General features: G+C 42.3%; 2 protein-coding genes across 3 annotated transcripts; both read right to left on the bottom strand.

The window, feature by feature from the left end:
• LOC103150561 (phosphatidylinositol 4-kinase type 2-alpha) lies at positions 1-8,401 on the bottom strand. Its single transcript, XM_007570242.2, has 9 exons — positions 7,875-8,401; positions 4,737-4,937; positions 3,726-3,857; positions 2,908-3,061; positions 2,707-2,768; positions 1,762-1,861; positions 1,453-1,586; positions 1,301-1,360; positions 1-1,147 (listed from the first exon to the last, which is right to left on the bottom strand). The coding sequence occupies exons 1-9, from the start codon at positions 8,205-8,207 to the stop codon at positions 986-988; spliced, it is 1,338 nt and encodes a 445-aa protein (XP_007570304.1). The 5' UTR covers positions 8,208-8,401; the 3' UTR covers positions 1-985.
• Positions 8,402-9,225: 824 nt separating this feature from the next.
• On the bottom strand, positions 9,226-11,685 carry LOC103150562 (zinc finger protein 62-like). Of its 2 annotated transcripts, none has more exons than XM_007570243.2 (3): positions 10,887-11,685; positions 10,048-10,344; positions 9,226-9,811 (listed from the first exon to the last, which is right to left on the bottom strand). In XM_007570243.2, exons 1-3 carry the CDS (start codon positions 11,362-11,364, stop codon positions 9,234-9,236), a joined length of 1,353 nt encoding a protein of 450 aa, XP_007570305.1. In that variant the 5' UTR covers positions 11,365-11,685; the 3' UTR covers positions 9,226-9,233. The 2 variants fall into 2 exon arrangements, with proteins under 2 accessions (XP_007570305.1, XP_007570306.1); XM_007570244.2 differs by having other exon boundaries at positions 10,959-11,685.
• Between the last annotated feature and the right edge of the window lie 390 nt (positions 11,686-12,075).

Here is a 12,075-nt window from a genome sequence, read left to right as displayed (position 1 = left end):
TCGGTATTAATTGAATATATTTCAGTTATAATCTATCATTAAATATTACATACAAATTATACAGTGCAGTGTGACAAAACAATTCATGTCAGTTCAGCAGTATGTTACTTCTCGTTTACTTGGGTCGACCCCAAGAGCCACAAACGTCCAGAGGAGGTGGGGAATCGATCGTCATGACTGGGAAAAACAGGGGCGGGTACAGACCACCCACCTGTCTGGTTACAGAAGCGGAACTTTGTTCTTTTTTAATTATTTAATTAATTTGCAAGGAGAAAAAAAAAACTAATTAGGCAAACAAATAACATGGCTCCTACCTTAATCTCTTTAAATGTACGTACCTCCGTTTTGCAACGTCACCTCAGACGGCTTAGGCGTAGATATTGATTACCGTAGAAACGATGCGTATCGTGAATCCAGTTCACATGGTCAGTGTATAGAAATACAAACCGCTTCTTACGTGTGTGTGAGAGTTAACCTCATAGTCGACGAAAAGCAAACGTATTGGCACTGCTGTTGCCAGCGTGGGAGAGGAAATCGGCACGAGTGTTGAGGCGTGCGAGGAAAACAAAACGAAAGAAAAACAAATGGAATGCAAAACGCCTCTTGTCCAAAAAAAAAAAAACCACACACACAAATGAACGCGAGGGTTCTGAGTGGTGTGCAAGTGGGTGTGTGAGCAACCATAACATGCACTCATGAGTGCAGAGAAATGTCATTGCACAGAACCTTCTTCGATCATATTCACACAAGGCACGGATGCAAACAGGGAAGATATTGTGGGGAATCCCTCTTCTTTTGGCCTCACTCCTACATCCAATATCTTTCCTTCTGTAGCAACAACAACAAAAAAAAAAACACAAGGAGAGGAGAGGTAGGAGGACCTTTTTTTCTTCCCAAAACAAAAAAAAATCTGTTTTCTCCTCCATCCGTGCACGGACACTCCGTCACCACGGCGATCTGCTGCTGCTGCTGCTTTTCTCCTGCACTACCACCAGGTGAAGAACGGTCTTCTGCTCTGGAAACTCTGTGTGTAGGATTCACTGTTTGCTCTCTGAGGCGCCCTCGCCGTTTCAACAATAACCGGGGGCATCTGCACCAACTGGAGCGGGGATTTACCGTCTTTCAGTGCTTGGCACAGGTTTAAGATCTGAAGATGGAATGGTAGGAATACGAGAAAGCAAAAACATTCATTTCAGATTAAACTTAAACATCCCTAAAAGCAATGTAGATAAAGTTCTTCCAGTGGGGGTTTCGATTTCAGATTTTAGAGCAATCCTAGGAAAGAGAGGAGAGAACTCACCTGGCCCCTCATGACAGACACCTGCTTGTGAAACTGTCCCCTGTCGAAGCCCGGATCTTTCTGTGACAAAAAGTCAACATGTTTGTTACCTTCACGTAAACTGGCCTTCGGTTTGCAGCTTCAATTTACGTCAACTCTGAGGCTTTCCTTGCCTTAAATAGTTCATAGAGGTCCTCTTCCAGGTCTTTGATGAAGTTCGGATCAGATAGCTTGGGAAGCACCAACTCTTTGATTTCCATGGAGAAAGCCACCTTGGCTTGGGACAGCCATGCCCAGTAGAACGGGTCTGCAAGTCAGACAGTGAAACAGTTTCTTAACAGCGTCTTAAAACAATATGATCATCAACACCGACAGTCTGCTGCTATGTCACCAAAACAGAGAAATGGCAAATACACCAAATAGACTTTTGAGGATACATTTGTGTGAGACATCAGTCTACTGGTAAGCATGTAGTTTCTTACAAGCTCTCCAGGAGTCGGGGTGTTTGAGAGGAAAGGCAAGGCCGTTGTCTATAGCTGCCAGCTTGATGATGGGTTCCTTCACTACAACCCAATCTGTGTCCTGGAGGGGGAAAATGCAAACATTCAGCACAAAACATGCACTTTGATCTGCCGCTGTAGGAAACAAAAGACAAATCTCTCAGTTAGCCATGAGTCAACGTAGAGCTGGGTTAGGCCCTGAGGAGCCCGCAACATTTAAAGCCCCATCATAAAATGATATTCCTGTTAAAATGCTTCCGTGAAGATTGATGGGTAGATAGCAATATTTGTCCGTGTGTTTTTAAAATGTCAACAAAAAAAAAAAACGCACAAACATGTCATAGGTTTTTATACAAATTCTTCTTTCCTACTGCTTAATACGTACTCCCTAAAGGAGCTGGAAGGCAACAACAGGAGATGAAAAATTTAAGTTTCTTTCTTCCAAAGAGTAAAACTTCAACATTTACCACAGGTGCATGTATTCTTGAATTTATCGATGAAAATGCAGCAGACCGTACATTATCGTTAAGAAAACAGTGGTGAACAGGTTTGTACTCATGTCACTTTTACTGAAAGGACGAGTCAAAATTAAACTACTGATCCCAAATAGTTTGTGTTTGTGTGTGTAATTAGCATGCTAAATATAGAGAACTGAAAAACACATTTAACAAACTAAGGGAAATCTTTTTGGGAAGTGAGGACATTTCTCTAGTCCTCACTTTTTTCCCATTGTACTGAGCTTTTATAGTTCAGTTTAGAGATGTGGTGTGAGTTAAGTACTGGTAAGGTTAGGGTCAGAATACAGTGGTATTGGTGAGGGAATGGGGCACAAATGCAGTTACTAAAATGAATGGAAGTCAATGCAAAGTCTTCAGAGCAATAGAGGTACAAGAATGTGTGTGTGTGTGTGTGTGTGTGTGTGCTTACCCTGTTCCCACCAGAGTCCATGGGACAGTCGTATTTCAGCAGCCAGTTGTCATTTCCTCTATCTAGATTTTTAAAAAAGCCGTATTCAGAAGTGAAATCTCAAAAGAAGCAACACGTTAGAGATCCTAATAAAACCTGATCCAATAACTACATCCCAATAAATACTGGAACTTGAATATCTAGGTTTTTGAGCACAATTACCCGTGTTCCTGATGATGTAGTCGAGGACCACGAGGCGTTCAAACTGCAGCTGTAGCTGACGGTTTGTGTTTTCCGGCAAAGGCTCCGCTTCAAACCTCCGCAGCCAGAAATCTGCATCCTTGTATCCGTCGACAAACATTTGGAAGGACCCGACCTGACCAAGTTTAGAAAGGGAAACAAAACAAAACTAAACTAAAAATCTTAACATGTGTGGGTGGGACATTTTTTTTTCTCAACTGTGCACATCAGAAGACAGCCCAGGCATATTTTGGCAACATCACTTTCTGATCAAAATCCAGAGGTATTAATTTAGCTTCAGTTTCTTTTCATACTCAAAATATGAAGAAAATAAAAGCGCTGGGGAAAAGCAAATTAGCAAATTATGCATGCACAGCCTCCAGATGTACAGTAGATTTCATTACCTGACTAAACATTACAATCCAATTCTGTCTTGTGGCCCGGTTTCTGTTTTGCATTTACAGTCACTTCTTCTTTTTTTTTTTTTTTTCTTTCATTTTAGATTTCCGTTTGAAAAGATGGAGAACAGGTTTTACTGAAGACTATTTCTGCCAGTCATGTGACAAACTCTTAATACTGATGAGCACTGACCTGTTATGCTTTAATTCTCAGTGCATTTAAAGCATCATTTGAATTTGAGCTTATAAAAATCCAGCTTATAGAAAATCTTTACATTGGAGCAATAAATGTAAAGAACTAAAATATTTATACAAGTCACCGAAAAATAGGCAGGTAGTGACTTTGGAAATGTGAAAACCTCATAAAAAAATTGTTTTTCTATAAGCATCGTTATTTTTTACCTTAGGTGGCAGTCCAATTCGGTGGAAGCGCTGACCAACTTTGGGCACCTTCTCCAGAGCCAGCCTTTTCCCTCGAGACTTGACCCTGTCTATGGCACTGTAGTTGAATGTTTCACTTGCCAAATACACCACCTGGAACGACAACGACGGCTCCGAAATCGTAACTGGAAAAAACCATTTCAGGCTTTTATGACATTTCTTGACAACTTTTCGGGAGATATTAGACTTCTAGCTTAAGGCAGAGTAGGAATAATAGAGCCATTAGAAAATTAGCTATACATTTAAACCCTACTTATAGCTTCATTTCATATGGAAACGATATTTAAAAGCTTACATTTTATTGGTAGGATATAAAATGTCACGTTAAATACCCATAGCACCAAGTGTCTCACAAATAAAACCCTATAAGAGAAACTGTCCTTAAATTGTGCAGCTCTAATTATTAAACAAAAGTAACTTGGAAAATATTGGAGCAACAGGCTATTCATGAAAGACAAGAAAGATCACATGGATTTTTATTAGGCAGATTATTTTAGTTTGAAAATGTTATTTATAACAGTGGAGGAAGATTTTTCAAACTAGTCTTTGAACAAAATGATCAAATTACTGAAGATTAAATCAATCAATCAATCAATTGTGTCTTGTAAAAATTACAAAGGCATGGTTGAGGAAGAAGAGTAAAGGCACTGTATGGACCGGACCAGAACTCCTCTTCTGCTGAGGGTAATTCAATTTTGAAACAAAAGCAGCAACAGCAGCTCTGCACTGTTAAACCATGGATGCGTGAAGAACAATTTTAAATAACATAAATATAAATATGCAATAATTACATCCAAAACTAGTTCTGTCTGGCAGCCAGACATAAACAGAAATATAACACTTCGCTTTCCGGCTCTTTCGACTCTCCTTCTGCCCTGCTGCATCCTGTTAATTAGATCTGCTGAAGTTCTGCCGGCTGGCATAAATCAGGCTTTTGGGGAAATATGTAGGCAGTGGTGTGAGTGGAGATACCTTGGTCCTGGGGACAATGTTGAGCTCCAGTTTCTGATCAACCAGGCTGGCCCCGGCCTCTGAGAGGTAGCCTTGGTTTAGAACCAAACAGTCGCGGCCGAAGCAGCAAGGACAGCACAGTTTCTGGAGCCACTTCGTCCACTTGGGATTCAGCTGGCCGTACGGTTCTTCATTTTTTGGCTTGAAGACACCAATAATTTTCTGCAAAGACAATGAGGGGGGGAAAAAAATGCTTGTATTTTGTACCAGATGAAAAGTTTACGAGTCCGTCATTGGTCAGAAATTCACGCTAAAAACAACAAACAAGGTACGCAGCGTCCTTACACATTACAGAAAACTTCAATGTGCCTTATTGGGATTTTATGTGACAGACCAACACAGTGCAACAATGTAAAGTTTACTCATGGCATTTGAATGATAGTTACAAAGAGATTTCTGGAAAGTGTGGCATGCAAAGCCTGATAATTATTGTTCTCTATCCATTCTGACTTAGCATGAACTCAGACAGAAGGATGTGATTTTACTTCCTAAATATGTACTACTTCAGTCTATTGCATAAAATCCAAAAAAGTACAGTTAAATTTGTTAATGTAATGTGACAAAATGAAAAAAAAAAAAGTTAAATGGGTCTGAATAATTTTGTAAAATACATTTAAACAAGGTAGTGTGAAAAGGGATAAAGTTGGACACTATGAAGGGATAAAGCTGGACACTATGAAGGGATAAAGCTGGACACTATGAAGACATTACAAAAAGCTTCAATGCGGGTTAAGCTGTTGGAACGTACACAAATTAAAACTACAAACAGCACCGAATGAGCTGCAAATGCCCTTAAACTAAAAAAAACAAACAAAAAAAAACAGATAAGAGGATAAGAAGTTTGATAAGAGGAGGACAGATTTGGGGTGTGCCGTGATTCCACAATTCAATATAGAAATCACATGTCTCTTGTATTACACACACTCCCACCAATTACAACAAAAAAATCCTCAGAGAGAAGTAGCACATGACTGCTTAGCACAGCGGTGACTAACTTAAAAAAGCGCAGTGGTGGGGGTCAATGGCAGGAGGTCACTGAGTAGAGTAAAAACTTCCTGCGGTTCGCCTACAATGGCCTTTTCTGTCTTAAATTACCTCAAGTCGAAATGAGAGAGGTAAACGAAAGGCTGTGGCTCTTTTTATGTCGAATAGACTGAAACTGAGGGTCTAAATGTAAACTTCAAAAAGAGACTTCCGCTTTTTCTTGATTTTTTTTTTTCCCTCTTTTTGCACAACATTGGACACATTGATGAGGACATATTAGGAAGGCATGGCATGTGAGTGGCTCAAGGTTCTTCATTTAATCTGGTGGCCACTAGGAAGGTTTCAAGTTCTTATTTGAAGAGGAACGCTCCCTGATTTCTCCATGGTGACTTGGTTTTTATCCGAGTCACCGTGCCTCAATTTGTTGAGTTCCTGCTAGAGCAAAGAAGGCATGCGAGTTCAACATTTTTGGTCCAAATGGATATCAAAGAGTCAGTTTTCTGTGGAGGGAAAACAACAACAACAACAACAACAACAGCAACAAAAAACACCACAGAAAGTAGAAGTTGCATTGCAAGAACAACTAAAGTAAACTTCAGCGCGTTTGATCGATGTGATGATGGAAGGCTTTAAACAAGCACTGTCATGCGACTTTTCCCCAGCAGATGAACCCGAAATGATTAGCATCTGTCTGCACAGTCAAACTCAAACGATGAGAGCATTTTAAAAAGGACCTTGGCTCTCATCAGTATCACGGTATGCCAAAAGTAAAAAGTTTACAGTTTCAAAACCACAAAAAGTCATCGCAACGTCATGCCGATGTGTTGCTGCATGATCCGTTTGCTGGACAACAAAATAATACTTTTTCTTCCAGCTTATATGAAAGCCTAACGCGTCCGTTAAGAAAAACTTTCAGTTAAAAAAAAGTAACGGACAGTCAGTGGTTTGAAGCAAGTTGTGCAACCGATCACTCTTCAGTCACTAACGCTATCTGAAGCTACAGACGATGAGTTGCAGATCTGTTAAGCAAGTAAGAGGCAGACCCACTATCGCAGCAAAGGATTGGTTTCAAACTAGTTTAATCCAAAAAGACCGACACCGTAATAAATTGCAATGCTGGCTTAGTCCCAACATGCATTAGCATTGTGTCTTAAAGCCTTTTAGGAGTCTGGGACATACCGTTATAATGTTTCAACCATGAAAAAGCAAGACTTGTTTGGAAAAATATATCGGTGAGATTTACTTTTTGGAAGACCAACAAAAGGAGCAGCAAAAGAGAAGGATGAGCAGTGCTCGCAAATAGCTGATGGGGTCATCCAGGACATGTTGCTGTGGAATATCGTCTCTGCTGCCCTGATATTGAGCTGTTAGCATGTCATGATAGTCATGAGACCATCATAAAGCAACAGTCTTCAGTCAGAGGCCTCTTCGGAGTAGCTGTAAGACTGAGTGCTACTGGAGGTCCTTCCTGTCCACCATCTACAATGACTATGAAGATATTTGGATTACATGAGTTACGAAAACATTTGGGTAAAATAAAGTGTTTTTGAATTGTATACAGTAGATAACTACTTTTGCAACATTTTGCTTAATGGGATAAGAAGGCATTTTTGAATGAGTCTTGTTTCATCAGCAGTCTGTCATAATGTGGTCTTTGAATACTAAGCTTCTCGTTAGTATTCTCTCCATCTTAAAGCTTTGTTTGGAAAGTGGATTTGGCTACTGGAGCACACTTTACCAAGGATCTGCTCTTTGTCTATACAATGCAAATATGAGAAGAAGAAAAATCAACTCTCTTTACCAATGATGCCGTCAAGGGGCTGTTATATGTTATATTAGGCCTAAATGTATTGCCTCTTAGTTTTTTGCTGTGTTAACTGGGTAAGAGTGTGAGTGTGTGTTGTGTTTCGATGTGTTGTAGTCCATCTGCCAAGTCATCACCGCATTGTTAGAGAAGGCCTTCATCAACAATCGACCACAACTCTGTCCCAATACACATGTAAATATGTTTCAGGGCTCTTCAAGCTGAACCCCAACCCTGTCACACCTGTGAGGAGACAGCTCTGGGAACCTTTAAGTAACCTGAGGATGTAGATGTGAAGCCGCTCCTCTTACCCCCTGAGAGTCTTTGACAAAATAGCTTCCACTGGAGCCCTGGTAGATCCTCTCTGGGTATATCCCTTCCTCTATGGCTCGTTCGGCCTTGCGGATGATCTCCCTGAACTCGGGATCTTCCGGGAACTCGTTCCTGTGCGGCTCCCGAGAAGCGTGTCCTCGCTCCCTGTCCAAGAGCGGCTGCCTCTCCAGGCTCCGTCCGGGACTCCCGGCCGGGATGCGCACCACGGAGCCCGGTGTGCTCCCGAAGGCGCCTCGGGGGCTGTTAGGCTCCGTGTAGCTGAAATCCCCAGAGTCCCGGAGCGGAGAGACAAGCGGACTTGTCTCGTCCATGGTTCGAAGGTACCTGAGGAGTTATTTTATCCTCTGTTAGGAGACGACAAAAGGGAGAAAGAGGATGAAAAGGAAGAAAACAAAAGGCAGGACAGTTGTTTTGCTGGTTAGCTCTGACGCTGGCTAACAAAATCAGATGACTGTCATCTTCCGGGAAAAGGCGGGACCTGTTGAGTGTTTTGATCTGCAACCAATCAGCGTTGAAATCCTTATGTCAGTAACCTCATTGCAAATGCTGATTGGATACAGTCACCCAGCACACAACATACATGTGAGAGTGTAGTTAATCTAATCAATTACCTCTACCAAAAGGCCTTTGTAAAACATTCTGTGACTTATTTCAAATAAATTGGATCTGAAGCATCTGGATTTCTCTAAAATTATAGCAGAGCTCTATATGGAGACCTAAATATTAATGACATAACTGCAAGAAGCAGTTTTATTTTTCAGTGAGACATTGAAGGACATTAATTTGCTGATGAAACCCTACTTGATTTTATTATTCTTATGATTATTTTCTATAGCTTACATATTGCTTTCAATGAACCTTTATAGCTTACTAGTTACCCCCATCCCTCACCTCCACACAATACCATAAATACAGATGAATCACTGCACAACTCTGTTGTAAAATGATTCTGATCAACAACAGGCCTAGCTTTAATTAAAATCAATAGACTTTTATTAATTACAAAGACACATGTTCTTTCAGTATCAGTGTCAGTTGCATAAAATACCATGTATTTGTCCTAATTTGTAATTTTTTTCATTTTAATTTATTCATGAGTAATTTCATTCAAAGTTGTTCTACAGTAAATGTATATTTCATGGCTTGTTGTTTAGAAGATGACTGCGTGTCAATACTGACCCCTGTGGGAAACTGTGAGTATTGCACAAACGTTTCTCACAAATTGTTGCCTGTTGCTCAAATAACGTTTAAGCGTCCCTCTAACGCCATACCATGTCAGAAGCAGCATCCTAATAAACTGTGCCTAAAGATTTGTGTCAATANAACATTCTCCAAATCTACTGCTGGTTATCGCTGTGAGAGCGCTGGTGGAATTTGAGCCCTCCACAGTTCCTGAACGACTTCCCGCACTGCCCGCAGACGTAGGGCTTCTCCCCGGTGTGGATGCGGAAATGCCGGGTGAGCGCTCCCGAGTGGCGGAAGCACTTGAGGCACACGGAGCAGGTGTACGGCCTCTCTCCGGTGTGGATGCGCAGGTGGGTCTTCAGGTTCTCCAAGCGGTTGAACTCTCGGCTGCACACGGTGCAGCGGAAGGGGCTGCAGCCCGGGGGGTACAGCTGCAGCCTGGTTCGCGTGCCCCCCGCTACGGGCGGCAGACAGCGCTGCTGGAGCCTCTGGCGGCACTGGCCGTAGTGTCGCCGTAGCAGGCTGGGCAGGGGGAAGGTCTGACCGCAGAACTTGCACGTGGGAACGGCGGAGACGCTGCGGCCTGCCTCCAGGTGGAATCTGTGGACCTGCGGAGGAACTTGCGATACGGAAGCTTGTTCGGCCAGGTGGAAGATGTTTGGAAACTCTTGGGAGACGGACTGGAGGTCAGAGGCTGAAGGGAGGCTGCTGCTCATGTCTGGAGGACAAGCTGAAGGAATGAAAAATCGGATAAAACCGTAATGTCGTGATGAAAAATGTAAGGTTTTGTTTGTCACAAACATATTCTATTTTTTGCTTGCTTTAACATGAAAGAATGAAGTTTGTTTTTTACTGGATAGAGGACAAAATGTCTCTTGTCGACCGATGGACCAAACATTTAAAACCTTAAATAGAAATGCTCCTGCACATTTCTTCAACTTTGAGCTCATCTGGTTTGCCTCTTACCTTGATCTACCCTTGCACCGAGAAGACGAGTCTCTGGATCTTGACTCTGAACATCTGTCTCCTCTGGTGACCACTCAATGCCCTCCATGCTTAAGTTTTCCTCTTTAATTAATTCCAAGCAGCAGGATGCCCCACTCCTTTGCTCTTCCAGTCTTTCCTGCTTTACGATAACTTGCTCCACTGTAGATTTGATGGCAATGCTGAGAGGTGGCGCCGACTCTGGAGCTCGTGGGTTTTGACATGTTATCACGCCTTCGTTTTTCAATGCAATCATCTGAGATGTCATCTCAGTGGGATCTATGAAAAAAAATGAAGCAAAATGTAAAAACAGAAATATGTTCAATAGAATTTTTTTGTTGTAATGACATTGAATGCAATACAAAAGAAAAGTGCATAGACTTTTTTTTATTTACCATCTGCATTTTTGCTTAACATTTTAGGAATGACTCCTTCCTGTTCAAACATTACTATGCACCAGTACACAAAGCAGAGTCTATAAAGAAACGAATGAGTAAGTTTGGTGTGGAGGAACATGACTGGGCTGCAGAGTCCTGACCTCAACTCAAAACATCACTGGGATGGTTTAGAAAGAAGCATGCAAACCAAGCCTTGTAGTCCAACATCAGCGTCTGACCTCACAAATGAGCATTTCTAAGAATGGTCATTGGTTCACCCCAAACATTAAGGAAAGTTTTCTTAGAGTTTAAGCTAAATAGGCAAATGCTGAGCTGATATAAACCTTTAGCATTAAAGTTCGTGTGCGAGAGTAAACCAATACCGTCAGCAATGTGGTGTAAACGAATCATAACACCCATGTAAACACAAGCAGGTTGTCCTACCTTTATTATGATCCTTTTCTTGTTCTGAGGCTACATTGGCCAGCAGCTCTTCACGTCTGTTCATGTATTCACCTCGAACATCCGGGCCAGGGCAGCCGTGACCTGCAGGCTCACTCCTGATCTCGGCGCTTTCTGTTGCAGCATTCGTGTTTAGACCGCAGGGAGTAGGGTGGGGCGCCTCGCCTCTTCGCATAACGCCTCTGTCATTATCCTCAAGCCGCTCACATTCAGCCAGCATCTCTTCTGCCCGCTGCAGCTTCTCTTTCAGGGACTCGTTTTCCCTCCGCAGCTCCACATACATGTCACTTGTCGCCTGACCTACGAGCGTTCTCACCTCCCGGACTGCGATCTCCACAGCCACTTCCAGAGCTCCGTGTATCGCAGCAACAAGCTCCTCTTGAATTGATCGCACAGCCTCAGATCCGCATAATGAAGGCGCAAACGCTCGCCTTTGCGCCCCGGACAGCTGCGGCTTCATGGCGCATTCAGTTTTTTTGGAATATTTTTCGTTGACTGACCTAGGTTTGCCGCTGGTTTGTAAACCGAAACGCCACTTCCGCACAGTACGACATATATGGAATTTCAGTCGCTCTCAAAAATAAATTGAGGTTGGGATTCTGGTAGCTCCCACACATTGCGACACCTAACGGTGGGCGTGCTAAATTGCAACTTTATCCACACAAAAAAAAAACCCGCACACCCGTCATGATACTACATTTTATTACAGTAGCCAACAATAGTCAAATCCCATATTCAACGGCAAGCACACCAAAATGGCTCCCCAGCGTGTCCGGATTACTCTCGGCCTTTGTAGTTGTCCAAGTCTGATAGAATCCAACCGGAAGGTCCGAGGACGGCCACAAACATCACAGCAAGGACAAACACAGACTCCTTTAGAGAAAGAAACACAAACGAAATGAGTCAAACAAGAAACAACTTAATTTTCTGACAAAACATCAAAAGAAAATCTATTTTGGTGCTTCGAACTTACCACACCGCCTATTTTATCTTTGGGGGGTTTATCGCGGATGTAAGCTGCGCTTTGCTGAACAACACACATTCTGCAAAGTTGAATCCGTTGAGATTTCAGCAGTCCGACAAAAAGTCTACTCATATTCAGTTTTTTTGCAAACTCTCTCCAAAAGAAATGAAGTGTTACTAATTTGCTGAAGCGGAGCCTCACAGCTGC

Source organism: Poecilia formosa, unplaced genomic scaffold (assembly GCF_000485575.1).
Source record: "Poecilia formosa unplaced genomic scaffold, Poecilia_formosa-5.1.2 Scaffold256, whole genome shotgun sequence".
Classification (NCBI taxonomy): domain Eukaryota; kingdom Metazoa; phylum Chordata; class Actinopteri; order Cyprinodontiformes; family Poeciliidae; genus Poecilia; species Poecilia formosa.
This window is presented reverse-complemented; position numbering and strand designations above follow the sequence as displayed.